Raw genomic sequence first — 15,109 nt, 5'->3', positions numbered from 1 at the left:
CTCGAACCCGTGTCCCCTGCATTAGCAGGCAGATTCTCAACCACTGCGCCACCAGGGAAGCCCACAACTATGTAACTTTTTAATTTATCTTTGAAATCTTTTATCATTACTTCGGTCAAACAGATAATTAAGCATCATTTCTTAATGGTCCATTGTCCTGTTTGAGCAAATGTCCAAAATCTTTTGATATTTTTGACAAACTTTCCAAAAGTTGGGTTCTAAGTGAAGTCTTTCTGACCTTGAAGTAACTCTGGGCTCTTCCAGCAGGCCTTTGGAAAAGCTCAAAGGATTTGTCTCTCACCCGGTAAAATGTTAAACTAATCAGGCTTATTTGATGTTAAATTACATGGGACACTTGTTAAAGAAGAAGGAATACTAAACCTTTTAACTTTATATTTGTATACGTATGTATTAATATAACTATTCCAAAATTGTATGAAATTCCCAAAATTCTGAGATGTCCTGATACAATGTCATCAGTCATAATTTAAAAGTAGATGACAGAAATAATATCTTCGTTGAGCTTGGGGATTTCCCTTGTTGTGTAGTAAAGAAAGGAAAGTTGCCCAAGGAGAGGTGTGGTCTTTGCCCTCGGGTCCTGGGAGGGGATGTCCTGCCAGCTAGTAGTGTTTTGCTGGGGGCCTGGGGCCACACCACATAGTCTAAGTTGAGATTTAGGGTGGGGGTGTGGCCCCACACACGGAAGATGTAATCTTTATCTCTGCATCCTTTCGCAGTAATAAACCATGACAATAACAGTTTTCATCTAGTTTTGTGAGTCCTTCCGTGTATCCTATTTAGGACCTCTCCATTAAGAAGTTATTTTTTTAAAGAAACCTCCTCTCCTTTCCATTTCTTTTTAATTAATTAATTTATTTTTGGCTGCGTTGGGTCTTCGTTGCTGCGTGCAGGCTTTCTCTAGTTGCGGCGAGCGGGGGCTGCTCTTCGTTGTGGTGCGCGGGCTCTCGAGCGTAGGCTCAATAGTTGTGGCGCACGGGCTTAGTTGCTCCGTGGCATGTGGGATCTTCCCAGACCAGGGCTCGAACCCGTGTCCCCTGCATTGGCAGGCGGATTCTTAACTACTGAGCCTCCACGGAAGTCCCTCCTTTCGACTTTTGTGATTTCATTTCTTACAGGTAAACCTGAAGCCCCCGGAGGGACGAGCAGTCCAGGGAGCACAGGCGCCGGGCTTCCCTCCCCCACCCCGTCCTCTCCCCCTCCCCCACCCCGTCCTCTCCCCCTCCCCCACCCCGTCCTCTCCCCCTCCCCCACCCCGTCCTCTCCGGCCCTACCAGCCCCACCCTCCGGAGGCCAGCGCAGGCGCACTGGGGCCGCGCGCGGAGACCTGGGAGCCGCCGGGGGCGGGGCGGCCGAGGGCGCGGGCCCAACGGCCAACGCGGCCGCGCGGGAACTCGGGCGCCAGGCCCCGCCCATGGTTTGAACCAGAGGCTCCGCCCCCGCTCTCGGCCAATCAGCGGGCGGGGCGGCCGGCGCCACGGCGACCCATTGTGGGCGCTGCGCGGCACCGCCCCCGGCGGCCCCTCCCCGGCGGCTCCGCCCCTCCCGGCGGCCCCTCCCTCGACGGTGGCGCGGGCGGCGCGGACGCGGGCTGCCAGGTGAGCTTCTCGGCGGGGCTCGGGCCTTTGTGCGGCGGCGGGGTTCCCGGGAGGGTTCGGGCGTGGTCGGGGACCCTGGGAGCCTGTGGGGTCCTTGGGGGGCGGCCTGGGGCGGGGGACCCGGAGGGCTGAGGACAGCCTGGGGAGTTGGGGGTGGCTGGGGGTAGTCCGGGGGAGGGGGCGGCTTGGGGGTCCGGGGGCGCGTCGGAGAAGGGGGCGCAGTCGCAATGACCGGCGCCCCCCGCCAGCTCGACGAGTGACCGGCCTCCTGGGATTCCCCCTCTGCTGCCGCAGACTAAACTTTGGCTGTTCCGCACCATTTCAAGTCAAAAGTAATATATAGCCTTGCCTTTAACCTAATTGGGGGCTCTTTTTAAGAGGAGAAACAGTTACGATGGGTCTGTTGGGCTCCTCCGCAGGGAAGTCCCTACATTGTCTTCTTACCTTTGACTTGGAAGGGGTCAGTGCAGGCCCTCCTTTTCCTCCTGGTTCCCACGAAGACCCTCCTGGGAGACCTGTAGGGACCCTGGGGAGCCACTTGTCTGGCCGACTTGGATTTACAGCCCTGACCACAGTGCCACCAAGTTGCCGCTCCTCTGTCACTCATCCATCCCTCATTCTACGCCTCCTTCCACCCACCGGTCGATCCTTCCATCCATCATCCACCCATCTACCCACCCGTCCACCAATCCATCATCCATTCATCCATCCTTTTATGCACCCATCTGTCCATGTTTCTGGGTTTCCTTCCTAATCTGCATTCCTTGTAGAGTGAGGAGTGGGTGGTGAGTGTTCGCGATGGAACACTTGAATTTCATCCTAGGTCCTTTTAGCAGAACTGGGATTTGCAATACTATACTGCCTTCCAGAAGTGGCCCGGCCAGGGGCACCTTTCTCTGGAACCCCGGAGGGCAGGGCTGCCTCCCTGTAGTAGGCTGCATGCCTGCGAGTGTTCAGTTTGGGTTCTTTTCCTTTGTGTCTCAGTTTTCATTGCTTTGAAAAGGAATGTTAAGGATATTTTGCAATAGCTTCCCTCCCCATACTGTAGGAGACCCAGCTTCTCTCTAAGCTGGTCAAGGGGGTATCAGGGAGCAAGGAATGCCAGCCTTGGGTGGCCTGAAGCTGGCGCTCTGTCTGCTTCCCCTGCAGGCTGGCCTAAGCTGCCCAGTCCAGTGGAGACAGACATCAGGGAGGGGAGCAGGATGTGGGGGGAGGAGGACTCCCAGACCCTGGCTGCTAAGGGAGCTGTCTTCAGTGGGCTCCTTGTTCCGCCACATCCTGCTGCAGTCAGAGGACTAGGAAAAGTACCAGGCACTCACTTCCACAAGTCAGAGGCAAGCGCAGCTCTACATTTTCAAAAGCTTACTGTCCCCAAAGCAGGATTCCCAGGAAAAGCATCCACCAGGTAACTGTTTGCTGGGAGAAGCTGTGGTCCAAGTAGAGGGTTTCCATCTGCTGGAAATCGCCGTGTTTCCTCTTGTGGGGCCCTGTGTTGCTTACACAGAACAGCCAGACTGAGTTTACTGTTATGTTAAAATGAGCCAAAGAAGATACTGTCCGCTTACAAAATTAAGTTAAATATTGTATGAACTTCCTACATACAATTGCTCTTTATTTTCAAGTTTCACCATGTATTATAATTAAAGTAGAAATTCAGAATAAAAAAATCAGTTACAACCTTTTTTTTTTTCTTTTTTTTGGAGAGAGAGAATGACAGGTTTTATCTTGGAAGGAGGGCTGGAAGTTTCCCTCAACTTGCTAGGAGAACATATTCCCAGGCAGAGAAGGTTTGTGTATTTTATTCCAAGTAACAAAAGTACTTGAGGGAATTCCCTGGAGGTCCAGTGGTTAGGACTCTGCGCTTTCACTGCTGTGCGCCCGGGTTCAGTCCCTGGTCGGGGAACTAAGATCCCACAAGCTGCACGGCACAGCCAAAAAAAAGTACTTGAAAACAACTTTTTAGTGCTAGCTTATGAAAGCTGCAGACAGGCGACAGTGAAGGGGTGACCGCCACACAACTCAGAGGCAGCCTTCTCAAAATTTTGTTTTGCCTGCTCTGCCTTCAGTTTTCTTTGATGAGTATTTCAAAGCCAATCTGATAGTGAGACAGAAACTGAGAGTGTTCATGTTGATTTGCCTTAGAAACCTGAAATGCACGAGAGTGCTTGGCCGTGGCTGAAGGTCATGGTGACGAGTCTATCCCCAGCGCCCCCAGCCCTGCTGCTCTGGATCTGGGGATCTGCATTTCCACCGGCTCTTGGGATGGTGGCCACGTGGCGTGAGAGCTGCTCAGGAACGGGGACCTGGCTGTGACTGGGGTCCCCTCTGCTGGGAGTGCTTGGGGTGGGCGGGCGCAATGCTCCCCCTGGCTTCACCGCCACGTGGAACTCCTGACCTGTCTGTCCGTCTTCATGTTCCTCTGTCCGGCCTGCGCCTGGTCTGGAGGAGGCCTGAGGGCGGTGCTGTGCGGCCACGGGGGTCAACCCTGGCGGCTGGCTGTCCGGGGATGTTGGAGGGTTTTGTGTGGCACATGCTAACTGTGGGGACTCGGTGGGCCTCGGGTGTTTAACCAGCTACGTGGCGAGACGACTGTGGAGGTGACGGAGGTGGCTAATGCCTAACATTTTTTTGTTCAGCACTCAGCGGTGAGTCAGGCTCTGCGGTTAGGACAGCCTCAGAGGCGTAGGGCCTTGTGTCACCCCGTGTTGGAAGGGTTCAGTGCCCTCCGGCCACAATCACTGCTGGGCAGGGAGCTGTGCTCCACCAGGCCAGCCTAGGGGTTCTAGGTCCCCACCTCTGCCCTGAGCATCTCTCAGGGTCCCTTCTGAACCGTGCTCTGTTCTGACTTTGTCCCAGACACAGATGTCTGAGGAGGGGGAACCCTCGCAGGCCACCTTCTGAGATCATCGTGACCCCACCCACTCACCCAGCCTCTGGGTGGCGGGCACTGTCCACGGGCTGCCCCCTTCCGTAGATGTAAGTCGGCCAGCATCTTCTTTGTGGAGTGTGGCACAAATTAACAGTCGCTTAGGCTTTGGAACGTTTGTGGGAAGTAGTTTGGGCTGACTTGGAGCCTGTATGTGTTCTGGCCTGCCCATCGGGGCGCCGGGGGGGGGGCAGTATCTAAAGTGTTTAGATTTAATGTGGTAGCCACCCCCATCACATTGGTTATTGATGCATTTTTGTTTATTATGAAGGTATAATTTGATGCAATGAAACGAACAGACGTTAGTTGTGCAGTTCAGTGAATTCTGACAAATGCATCCTCTCGTGTGACCCAGGCGCCCATCTGGAGGGGCTGTATTCCCACCGTCCCAGGGAGTTCCCGCCAGTCGTGACTCATCAGTGGCAACAACTTGGGTTAGCTTTGCCTGTTCAGTGAGTTCATATACATAGCAGTACGGTCCCTGTGTTCCTGTTCTTGCTTTGTTACTCATATTCACGTGGTGTTTTGAGATCCATCGTGGCGTGTCCTTGCGTCTCATGGTGGGTTTTGTTTGCCAAGTGGTGTCCCGTTGTCAGATACACCACACTTCACCCATTCAACTGGCTGATTTTCAGTCTTAAGTAATGTTATGTCGGGTGGTGAAACCGGCTGGTGGGGGGGCCCGAGCAGGCAGAAGTGCTGTGTGGGGTGGGAGGGGTAGGGATGTGGTCGGGGGGGTCTAGCTGGGGCTGGGACCGTCGATGAAGCGCAGGGGGAGCTCATCAGCAGCTGTGACACATCAGTGCAGGAGAAATGGCGGAGGGAGAATTGGTTCTTCCTTCCTTGAAGGCAGCTTGGTAAAGTCGCGCTGCCCCTCGCCCTGCAGATGCACTGAGGAGTCAGTGCTGGAGCTGGGAGGGCCGCCTCCACCCGCCTGGAAGGCTGGGAGGGCAGAGCCCTGGGTAAGCCGTCAGTATGATCAGGGCGTTGTATGTTGGGACAGACTCGCGGCTGTCAGAAGTGGTGGTAAAGTTCTGAGTAACAGGGAAGGTGTGGTGAGCAAGGAAAGCAGGACTTGCCGAGACTCAAACATGCAGAGGAGAACGTGCTTGGGAAGCGCTGGGAGCCGGCGTGATGACTGCTTCCCGAGTGTCTTTGTCTTGTGCTTTCTGCTTCTTTCCCGATTATCTGCAGTGACTGTGGAGGTGAACGAAGGCTGCCTCGCGAGGAGAGCAGAGGCTGTTTATTCCAAGCTGCTGCGGCCAGGGAGCCGCCGCCACCACTGCCACCACCGGGCTGAGCAGGGACTCGGGCAGCAGGGGAGAGGGGGCTCGGGGGTCCTGATGGGGGCTGCGGGGCTGGGGAAGCTGGACGGCCGGCGAGACCCGGGCGCCACTGTGATGGCTGGGGCACGTCTGGTTTTCTCCGGTTGGTCCTCAGTCGGAAGCGAGGACAAAGACCGTGGAAGCCATGGGTTATTGATCAAGCTAGGCCATTGGGGCGTATGTCACAGGGCAATTGTAGGGCTTCCTGGGCTGTCGCTAGAGATGGAGGTCTGACTTCTTGCAGGTCTGGCGCGGAGGGAGCGGGCTGCTTCCTGGGCTGGTTCCTGTGATGGTGAATGGGTGTCCCAGGCGGATCGGGTGTCATCGCTGTGTCCCTTCCGGCTCTCAGAGCGAATAGCCGTAAGCCTGCCCTCTGCCCTTCTTTCCTGGTAGTGCTGCCCCAGGTGTTGACTACACCGGGCTGCAGCCGGCCCTGAGCTCAGCCCCCGGGGCTCCCCCTGGGTTGACCACTCGTGAATTCGTGGGCTGGGCGTTCTGAGGACCCCTCGAGGAAAGGGAGGTGGGGTCCCAGGGTTTCCTGGCTGTGGGTCAGCTGTGGTCTCCGGCCCGACCCCGCCAGCCTGAGTGGCCACTGACCTGAGCTGCATGGGGCCTGTGGAGGGTGGCTCGACTTCCTCTGTTGGTAAACTCAGGCTTAATTGTGTTATTCGAGGGAGTTTGGTTTGGGCCTTAAATAATCTTTATTTTTTTTTTGGCCACGCTGCAGGGCTTATGGGATCTTAGTTCCCTGACCAGGGATGGAACCTGGGCCCTTGGCGGTGAAAGCGCGGAGTCTTAACCACTGGACCACCAGGGAAGTCCCTGGGCCCTAAATTAAATTGGTCGCTGTGCAGAGTCAGGATTTTAGGTTTGGTCGAAAAGATGCTAAAAGCCAGAGGTGATTAACTTGCCACAGAGGAACCCTTGAAGCTTAATTTTTTTCACCCCAACACAGGGTGTCTCTTTATAGACATAATTCATATGAATTATAAATTAATTATAGTTAATTACAAATTGATTTATATTATAAATAAATTACGTCTTTATTGACATAATTTATAGTAATTCTCAATATGCTTAGACAATTTAAGCCAGTGACTTTTACACAAGTAACTGGGGGGAAAAAGACTGTAAAAGTTGAATTTGTAGCCAAGACAAAAAACCTGAATCCCTTATTACTAGAAGTCACTGAAGTATTTTTCCTGTATTTTGGTGGTAAGCTGCTGCTTTTGTAAACGCAAGTTCGTGTGCGGGATGCACACTGAGGCCAAACAAACTGAAACACCAGAGTCTGGAGCAGAGAAAGGCGTATTGCAGGCCCTGCACGGAGATGAGGTGGCTTCTGCCCTGAAAAGCCTCGAGCTCCCCGGGTTTCGGCAAAGCATTTTTAAAGGCCGGGCGAGGAAAGGGGCGGGGGGGGGGGGTGGTCGCAGGGTACGCGATCAGGTCGTGCACGATTTTCTGATTGGCTGATGCTGAGGGAACAGGGCGCTGTCACAGGGGTTCGCAGGACCAGTCCTTAGGCTCCAGGAGGCCTGGGGCTACGCGCTCGCTCCTGGCCATCAAGTGGTTAACGTCTTCCATTTGGTGGGGGAGGCTTTCACATCTGCAAAACAACTTCAGGAAATGTGCATCAATTACTATCATCTGGGTACTTCGGAGAGGAGCTAAAGCAGAGGCTGTGGGGGAAGGCCTGTACCGGGAAGGCCCCCATGGTGTCCTGCCCGGTTGCACTGTCATTCACTTAAAGACAGTTAATAAGCGGGTGTGTGCAAGTGTTACGATTGGCTGTGGCCTCGGGGTTATGTTGATAAGTTAGACCTGTTTGCTGTTCTGGGGAAATTAGTCTTGAGGGGAATGAGCTATAGTCACTTAGTTTTTAAACTTTTTGTTTTGAAATATCAATAGTTATGGGTCCAGGGGCAGTTGTAAAGAAGCGTCCTGGAGGTGCGTCCTTGCCCCGCCGCCCAGTGTGGGCGTCTGCGTGAGATGCCCAGACACGCATCCCCACCAGGAAACTGGCTTCCGAGCAGCCACGGAGCTGATTCGTGTGTGTGTGTGTGTGTGTGTGCGCGTGCGTGCGCGCTTGTGTGCGGTTCTGTGCAGTCGGAGCTCACGTAGCACTTCCTGGACCCCCCACCGTGGTCCCCACAGGAGCCATGTCCTCGCCCCAGAGAGCCCCTTGGGCTCACCCTTGGCCGCGCACCCGTCTGTCGTGTTAGGGTCCTTACATAGGTGGAGACTGCCCTGGGCAGCCTTCTGAGATTGGCTTTCTCGCCCTGCGTGACCCCCTTGAGACCCATCCGAGTCCCCCAGCCACTGGTCACTCCTCCGCGCTGTGTGCTGGCACCTGAGTGGCAGCCTCTCTTCGCCTGAAGGGCTTGGTTTCCAGTGTGGGGCCCTGACGAGTGGAGCTGCTGTGGACGTTCTGGTACATATTTTTGTACAAACATTGGTTTTCATTTCTTTGGGATAAATGCCCAAGAAGTCACTTTTAAAAAGTTTTTTAAATGTTAAATACACAGGAGGTGAGAGCTACGACCTTGAAAGGAGATTCAGACGACAGGGGACCTTTTTCCGTCTGTGTAAGGCTGCGGCTGGCGGGGCTGGGGGCAGGTGGGGGCAGGGCCGCTTCTTCCTTCACCACAGAGCTTCCCATCAGCCGGTCAGCACAGGCGCTGCCACCCGGTCCCAGAGCCCCTGGCCACGCCGCATCGGCCAGCAGCAGCCGCAGGGGGCCACGGGACGGTTTGGATTTGTTTTAAAGAAGGAAATCCAAAAATTAGCATATTTAAAAGATTCTAACTCTCTTGGGACTTCCCTGGTGGCACAGTGGTTAGGAATCCGCCTGCCAACGCAGGGGACACGGGTTCGAGCCCTGGTCCAGGAAGATCCCACATGCCACGGAGCAACTAAGCCCGTGCGCCACAACTGCTGAGCCTGTGCTCTAGAGCCCGCGAGCCACAACTACTAAGCCTGCATGCCACATCTACTGAAGCCTGCGTGCCTAGAGCCCGTGCTCCGCAACAAGAGAAGCCACCGCAATGAAGAACCCATGCACCGCAACGAAGAGTAGCCCCCGCTCTCTGCAACTAGAGAAAAGCCCGCACCCAGCAATGAAGACCCAATGCAGCCATAAATAAATAAATTTATTTAAAAAAAAAATTCTAACCCTCTTGATGAATAACTCAAATGGATTATCTGAAATAAAAATGTTTATCTACTTTATGAACTTGAAAAGAGTTCACGCGTTATAGCTTAACTTTGTGCTTGGAAGGACAGACCTCGCCAGAGTGCTTGTGGGGGAAATGCTGGGGCCCTTTCTTGCTCCGCTTTTTAATTCCCCGAAGGTCTCCCAACTTGGAGTCTGTTCAGAGGGACAGCTTCCTTGTGCCTCTGGGAGCAGAGGTGCAGCGAGCTGGCTGCGTCCGGTTGGCATCGGCCCGGGTGAGGCCCAGGAACCAGCCAGCATCGTCACGCCGTGGTGCTGGTACGGAGTCCACTCTGAGTGATGCCGCCTGGGTGGCCGTAGGCTGCCCCAAGCCCTGGTGAGGACCCCGCCCCTGGGCCTGGGCCTTCCAGACACGGAGGGAGGGGAGGAGCTGGAAGCGGGGCGGGTGGCCTAGCCGAGCAGGCAGAGCCCAGCCTGGCGGAGCCCGCCCTTGGCAGGAGAGCGCTCGTCCCGGCTTGCTCCGCCAGTGCCCCGGGGGCTCCCTGCAGGTCCGGCATCTCCCCTGAAACTTCTGGGGCACAGCTTTTCAGGGGGGCTGTGTGGCACGCGTGGGGGCCCCCTGCTGGTGAAAGCACTGAGGAGCCTGCGCCTGCGTGCACGAACGGCTGTTGGTGGCCAGGACCCCTCAGTCAGCCGGCTGCGCGTCACTCAGCCCGCCAGCGCCCAGCGAGCGCGAGGCCCCGTCCTGCCCGCGGCCCCCGTGCTGTGCCCAAACTCCTCCCTCCCAGGCGCCAACACTCGGAAAGTCGGTGTGCCCGTTCAGCCGAGCTCTTTAAGATGCATTTATGCTATTTTTGGTCCATTTATTATTTTTTAAAATTTATTTTATTTATTTTTGGCTGCGTTGGGTCTTTGTTGCTGCGCGCGGGCTTTCTCTAGTTGCGGTGAGCAGGGCCTACTCTTCATTGCGGTGTGCGGGCTTCATTGCGGTGGCTTCTCTTGTTGCGGAGCACGGGCTCTAGGGCCCGCGGGCTTTAGTAGTTGTGGCTCGTGGGCTCTAGAGTGCAGGCTCAGTAGTTGTGGCTCATGGGCTTAGTTGCTCTGCGGCATGTGGGATCTTCCCGGACCAGGGCTCGAACCCTTGTCTCCTGCACTGGCAGGCGGATTCTTAACCGCTGCGCCACCAGGGAAGCCCCATTTATCTTTTCTGATGGAGACAGTTGCGCTGCGGTTTAGAGGTGGCATCTAGAACAGCCTTTACAGCGTCTCTGTGGCTGGTCTTGAGCCAGAGGCGCGCAGGGGCTGCAGCCGCCTGGAGTTGCCCCTCAGCCCCGTCCCGCGCCCCTGTCTGCGTGGGTCACTCCTGACGTTGAGACTGAACCTGGGGCAGAGTCTGCGGGGACCCTGAAGTGGGCTCAACGGCATCTTTCTCGGTTTCCGCAGGGCACGATGTTTGCGCGAGGGCTGAAGAGGAAGTGCGCGGAGGACGAGGAGGCCGCGCCCGCGTACAGTCTGCAGCGCCAGTCGCTCCTGGACATGTCGCTGGTCAAGCTCCAGCTGTGCCACATGCTGGTGGAGCCCAACCTGTGCCGTTCGGTCCTCATCGCCAACACGGTCCGGCAGATCCAAGAGGAGATGACCCAGGACGGGAGCTGGTGCGTGCCGGTGCCCCAGACCGCGGGGCGGGCGTCACGCGACCGCCTGGTGTCCACGGAGATCCTGTGCCGCTCGGCGCGGGAGGGGGCGCGCCCGGCCCCTGACCCCGGAGACCCGGCCTCTGAGCTCCAAGTGGTCCCAGCAGCACAGGCTCCCGGGGCCCCTCCCGGGGCCGTTTGGGATGGGGACGGTCCTCGAGAAAACAGAGGAAGCTTTCACAAGTCGCTCGATCAGATATTTGAGACACTGGAGAGTCAAAGCCCCGGTGCGGTGCAGGAGCTGTTTTCCGACGTGGACGGCTCCTACTACGACCTGGACGCCGTGCTGACCGGCATGGTGGGCGGTGCCAAGTCGGGCCAGGACGGGCTGGAGGCCTTCGCCGCCACGGCCGCCCCGTCCCCCAGTGCCGGCTGCAAGTCGGACCTGGGCGAGCTGGACCACGTGGTGGAGATCCTGGTGGAGACCTGAGCCGCGGCCGCGGCACACAGCAGATGTGTTTGCGAGGCCCACGAAAGCAGCCGGCGTGCTGGGGGTGTGGGTGCCCGCTGCCCTGCAGCCGGGGCTGGCCTCTGGTTTGTCTGCGATTAGGAGACCGACCCAGAACAGCATCCGGTCCGCCCGCTCCCCCCTCTCTCCCTCCCTCCCAGGGCTGGGCTGCTTTCCCGCAGGCCGGTCATCGCGGCTGCCCTGGGCCCTCGTCTGTGTCCTGCTACGGCCCCGCTGGAGGATGCCAGCCCCCTTCCGCATCCAGCCTCATCCAACTTTAGATAGGTGAATTTTCTAAAATTAAGTTTTATATGTTTTGGGCAATATTTTGTCTTAAGATATATTTTTAAACTTTTAATACTTTTATCACTTTAGATTTTTTTAGCTATTTTCTTAAAAATATATTTTTTCTATAAACATTCTCTGCTGCTACATTAGAAACTTTTATAACCTAAACAGTTGCAGTTGGTGTATTTCATTTTTTTTAAGGTTTAACACACACTGTTCTTTTTCCAACAAGCGTCACTGCCCTGAGTCTGCCGTGTCCACACATTGTGATTTCCACTTTAGACTCGGGTGTGAGCCTTGCCCATACCCACTGCTGCGGTCAGAGCGAGGTCAGAGTTGAAGGCCTTGCACGGTGGTGCCTTTACCAGATCTGCTGTGCGAGCCACGTCTCAGTTAGACTTCAGTGTAGATTTTGGAGGGTTTTATTTATGCCTATTTATGTTTAAGTGTCTTCAGAGCCGACGGTCAGGTACGGTCTACCTGGAGATCATGCGTGCCCTGAGGTGTCTTGGGCGGTCCTCCAGAGGGTCTGTGACTCGGGGCCCCTCCTGCGCGGGTTCCCAGCACAGCTGACCTTCCTCCCGAAGATGCTGCCCTCCGCGTGCCCCTGCCTGGCCGGGCTGCTGGACCCGCGTCAGCAGGGCCAGTGTGCCAGTGTGTTTGGGGAAGGCGCGTGTCCGTGCACCACTGGATTGGAGAGTGGTGGCATAAGTTTAAGTCTAGGGTTACAGAAGTCTGTACCCATGTCATCTGTGGGCCCTCGATCTTGAGGGTCGTTGACGGTGGGGTTGGCTGGGTGGTGTGTGTGCCCTGTGACCCTGCCCCAGGCACCGAGACCGCCCGCGACTTTTAGATCTTTTTCACTTGTTTGCAAGTGAGACTGCACTCTCTCTGCACACCCACCTCACGTTTCCCGTTTCTCGTGCTTTTTCTTCCTTCTCCAGCCCTTAGCCAAAAAGGGTTGTTTTCTTTTGCGCATGTGCCATTCTTAGTGGTGTGCACCTCATTTTATTAAAAAATTATCCAACAAAGTGGAAATGTGTTGTCAATTATCTACCATGTCGTAGTCCTCGAGTGGGTCTTTTTACCCTAGCTGAGTTCAGCCAGATTATCTAAGGGAGACTGTGGGGCTGCGAAGGGATTCCCCGTGGGTTGTTGACAGGCAGGCGGTGGGACGACTTCATCACCTGACCTCGCAGGGCTCTGAGGCAACTCTCCCCACCCCAGCTCTTGTGGCAGAAGACAGGTGAGGGGCAGCGCCCTTGGATTTGGGCCGATGGTGGGAGCCTAGCCTGGTCAGGAAGCTGTGGGTGAGAGGCAGGCTGTGGCTCTCAACATCCAAGGGTTGCTTCCTTCCGAGTTTGAAAGTATTTCCTTGTGGAAAGTAGCTTAAGTATGTTTTATAAGCAACAAACCTAAAGCGGTACTTTGTGTCTTTATGGCATTTCTATCTTTTTAAAACATTTGCTCAGTTTCAGGGTAGCTACAGTGTCTTATCTGGCAGCCTTCCGCAGTATGACACAGGCAGGGCTCAGGGTGGGGAGCGGGCAGCGCCTATAGCCAGGCTTCGGCTTTAGGGTTCCCAACCCCTGAGAGGCTGAGACCCCAGCCTCCTTTCTGCCCTTGCTAGTGACCCCTCCTTCCTCCCTTTGCTCTTCGGGTTCTTTCCAGCCACCCACTCATTTCGGCAGCTCCATTGAGGTGCTGATGGCCTAGATGTCCCGGGCAGGGCGAGGTGGGGCCCCGCTGGACACCGATTCCTCTGGAAGCATCCGAGTTTCTCCAGAGAGGAGCAGAGGCAGGTGGCCAGTTGCTGACATTGGATTTGAATTGACTATGGAAGTGCGGTGCGGGGCGGGGCTTTAAACCCCCGTGTGCCTGTGGTCACGTGTCTGTAAACGTTGGAAAAGGAAGGCTGCTGCCTTCACCCCACCTCCTCTCCTGGGCTGGTCCTGGGCTCCGGGTAAGGAAGCTGGGTTTGTGCGGAGCGAGTCATGGTGTGTGTTTGCAGTTGCTTCTGAGCACAGCTGAGCTCCGGCCAGCTCCTCCCCCGGAAGGACTTGGAATTCGCTTGCTGCTGTCTGCAGGGCCTGATGTCCCGGGAGCACGTGGAGGGAGGGGAAGTGGGGTTTCGTGGAGGGAGGCAGCAGCCAGCCCTCGAAAGGAAAGACTCTGGAGGGGTTCCCAGCCCTGAGGACAGTTCAAGGTACAAGCCTTGGCCAGTGGCAGGTCCTCACACTGAAACTTCTGAACCGTCGCTAATAAACATACATCGAGTTATCTTTATGGACAGTAAGTGATATGAGATTATCATCACACACGAGAAGGTGATTAAAAAGCTCGTAGGCAATGCAGGTTGAAGTACTGAGATGTGTCAGGCAGTGATGAATCCCAGTTCTGTTACTTTTCTGGAGTTTGTGAATTCCACTCTAAGCACTGCTTGCGTTGCTTCCCTCCATATTTTGATGTTGTATTTTCCTCGTCATTCATTTTTAGAATAAACGTTGTCACGTGTCCTCCTGACTGTCTGTTGCTTCCTCCCCCATGTGGCTGGTTCCTGGGCTGGCAGACTCCAACACTGGGTCCCTGGGCATCTCTCGGCTTCCGTCTGTGTGGTCACTCAGGACCCCTTCCCTAGCGTGGAGGCATCAAGGAAGCCAGGCTCCTTTTTACACAATGGCCAAGGTCTCTCCAGGCCTGTGTCTCTGAACCCAGCTCTGTGACGCTGATTGAGACTTGGTGGCAGAAACCCCAGAGTGCCCGCCAGAGGGGCTTTCTCTCTGCTCTCCGACCCCCACTTCTGCGAGAGCTGCCTCTGCTCGGGGGGGGGGGATTTCTTGCAGCTCTCCCCCTCACGCCTGGGCTGGAGGATGGGCCCAGACCTGCCCGCCGCTGGGGCTGCTCGGGACTGGACTCTGCTGGCCCAGCGTGGAGCTGAAAGTCTCCTCGCTCGCCGCTGGGGTGATGAGAGCGGCTGTGGGCCTCTTCTGTTGCCTAACTTCAGTAAGTATTTTAGACTTCTTTGTAGTCTTAACCGTGTTCATTTTCAACCACGGTTTGGTAGCTGATTGACTGGGCTTGTTCTGCTCAGGGTGTGAGTGACCGCCTCCTACACCCTGTACGTCTGGATCAGGTGACCAGTCAGCACTTAACCGTGTGCCAGCCTGTCCCTCCCAATTCAAGAAGCCCCCTCCTCAAGCACATGGGCTGGACATGAGGACACAGAATCAGAGGCAGACTTGATGTCTGATTAGACGGGGAGTGAGGGGGAGGGGAGCAGTGGCTTCTGGCTTGAGGAGCTGGGTGGGTGGCGGAAGAGCAGAGCGGGGTGGGGGAAGAGTTCGGATTTGGGGCCTGTGGAGTCTGGGACTCCCGTGAGGAGCAGCTGGAGACCCAGCTGGACGCTGGGCCGGCGAGGGGAGGGGAGAGCTCGGCTTGCAGCCAGGGGGCAGGGAGGGCAGCTGTGAGGACAGTAAAATGAAAGCATCTGAGTTTGAATCTCGGCGGAGGGGAGGCAGAATGGCATATTTTGGGTTGTCACGTCTAACTTTAACCAAAGGCTGGGAAATGACGGCACGGCCCAGGTGATCTCTGCCGGTGGGGTCCTGGGAGACCCCAGAGTGGATGCTCCCCTTTGACG

General features: G+C 55.9%; 1 protein-coding gene across 14 annotated transcripts; it reads left to right on the top strand.

Moving 5' to 3' along the window:
* Positions 1-1,310: 1,310 nt before the first annotated feature.
* On the top strand, positions 1,311-13,979 carry CDCA4 (cell division cycle associated 4). Of its 14 annotated transcripts, XR_009007604.1 has the most exons (5): positions 1,322-1,616; positions 3,759-4,261; positions 4,473-4,592; positions 4,898-4,994; positions 5,737-5,862. XR_009007604.1 is itself a non-coding variant. In XM_057543567.1 (4 exons), the coding sequence occupies exon 4, from the start codon at positions 10,489-10,491 to the stop codon at positions 11,161-11,163; it is 675 nt and encodes a 224-aa protein (XP_057399550.1). In that variant the 5' UTR covers positions 1,599-1,616; positions 6,112-8,298; positions 8,393-8,452; positions 10,483-10,488; the 3' UTR covers positions 11,164-13,979. The 14 variants fall into 14 exon arrangements, 7 of the variants coding, with proteins under 7 accessions (XP_057399552.1, XP_057399554.1, XP_057399550.1 ...); XR_009007605.1 differs by having other exon boundaries at positions 1,311-1,616; positions 4,479-4,994; XR_009007602.1 differs by having other exon boundaries at positions 1,316-1,616; positions 4,473-4,994.
* The last annotated feature ends 1,130 nt before the right edge of the window (positions 13,980-15,109 follow it).

Source organism: Balaenoptera acutorostrata, chromosome 3 (genome assembly GCF_949987535.1).
Source record: "Balaenoptera acutorostrata chromosome 3, mBalAcu1.1, whole genome shotgun sequence".
Taxonomy (NCBI): domain Eukaryota; kingdom Metazoa; phylum Chordata; class Mammalia; order Artiodactyla; family Balaenopteridae; genus Balaenoptera; species Balaenoptera acutorostrata.
Note: the sequence above shows the minus strand (reverse complement) of the source record. Positions and strands in the feature narration are given on the sequence as shown.

Excerpts from the sequence above, each read along its gene's own strand:
- CDCA4 (XM_057543569.1), top strand. The coding sequence starts at position 10,489 with ATGTTTGCGCGAGGGCTGAAGAGGAAGTGCGCGGAGGACGAGGAGGCC.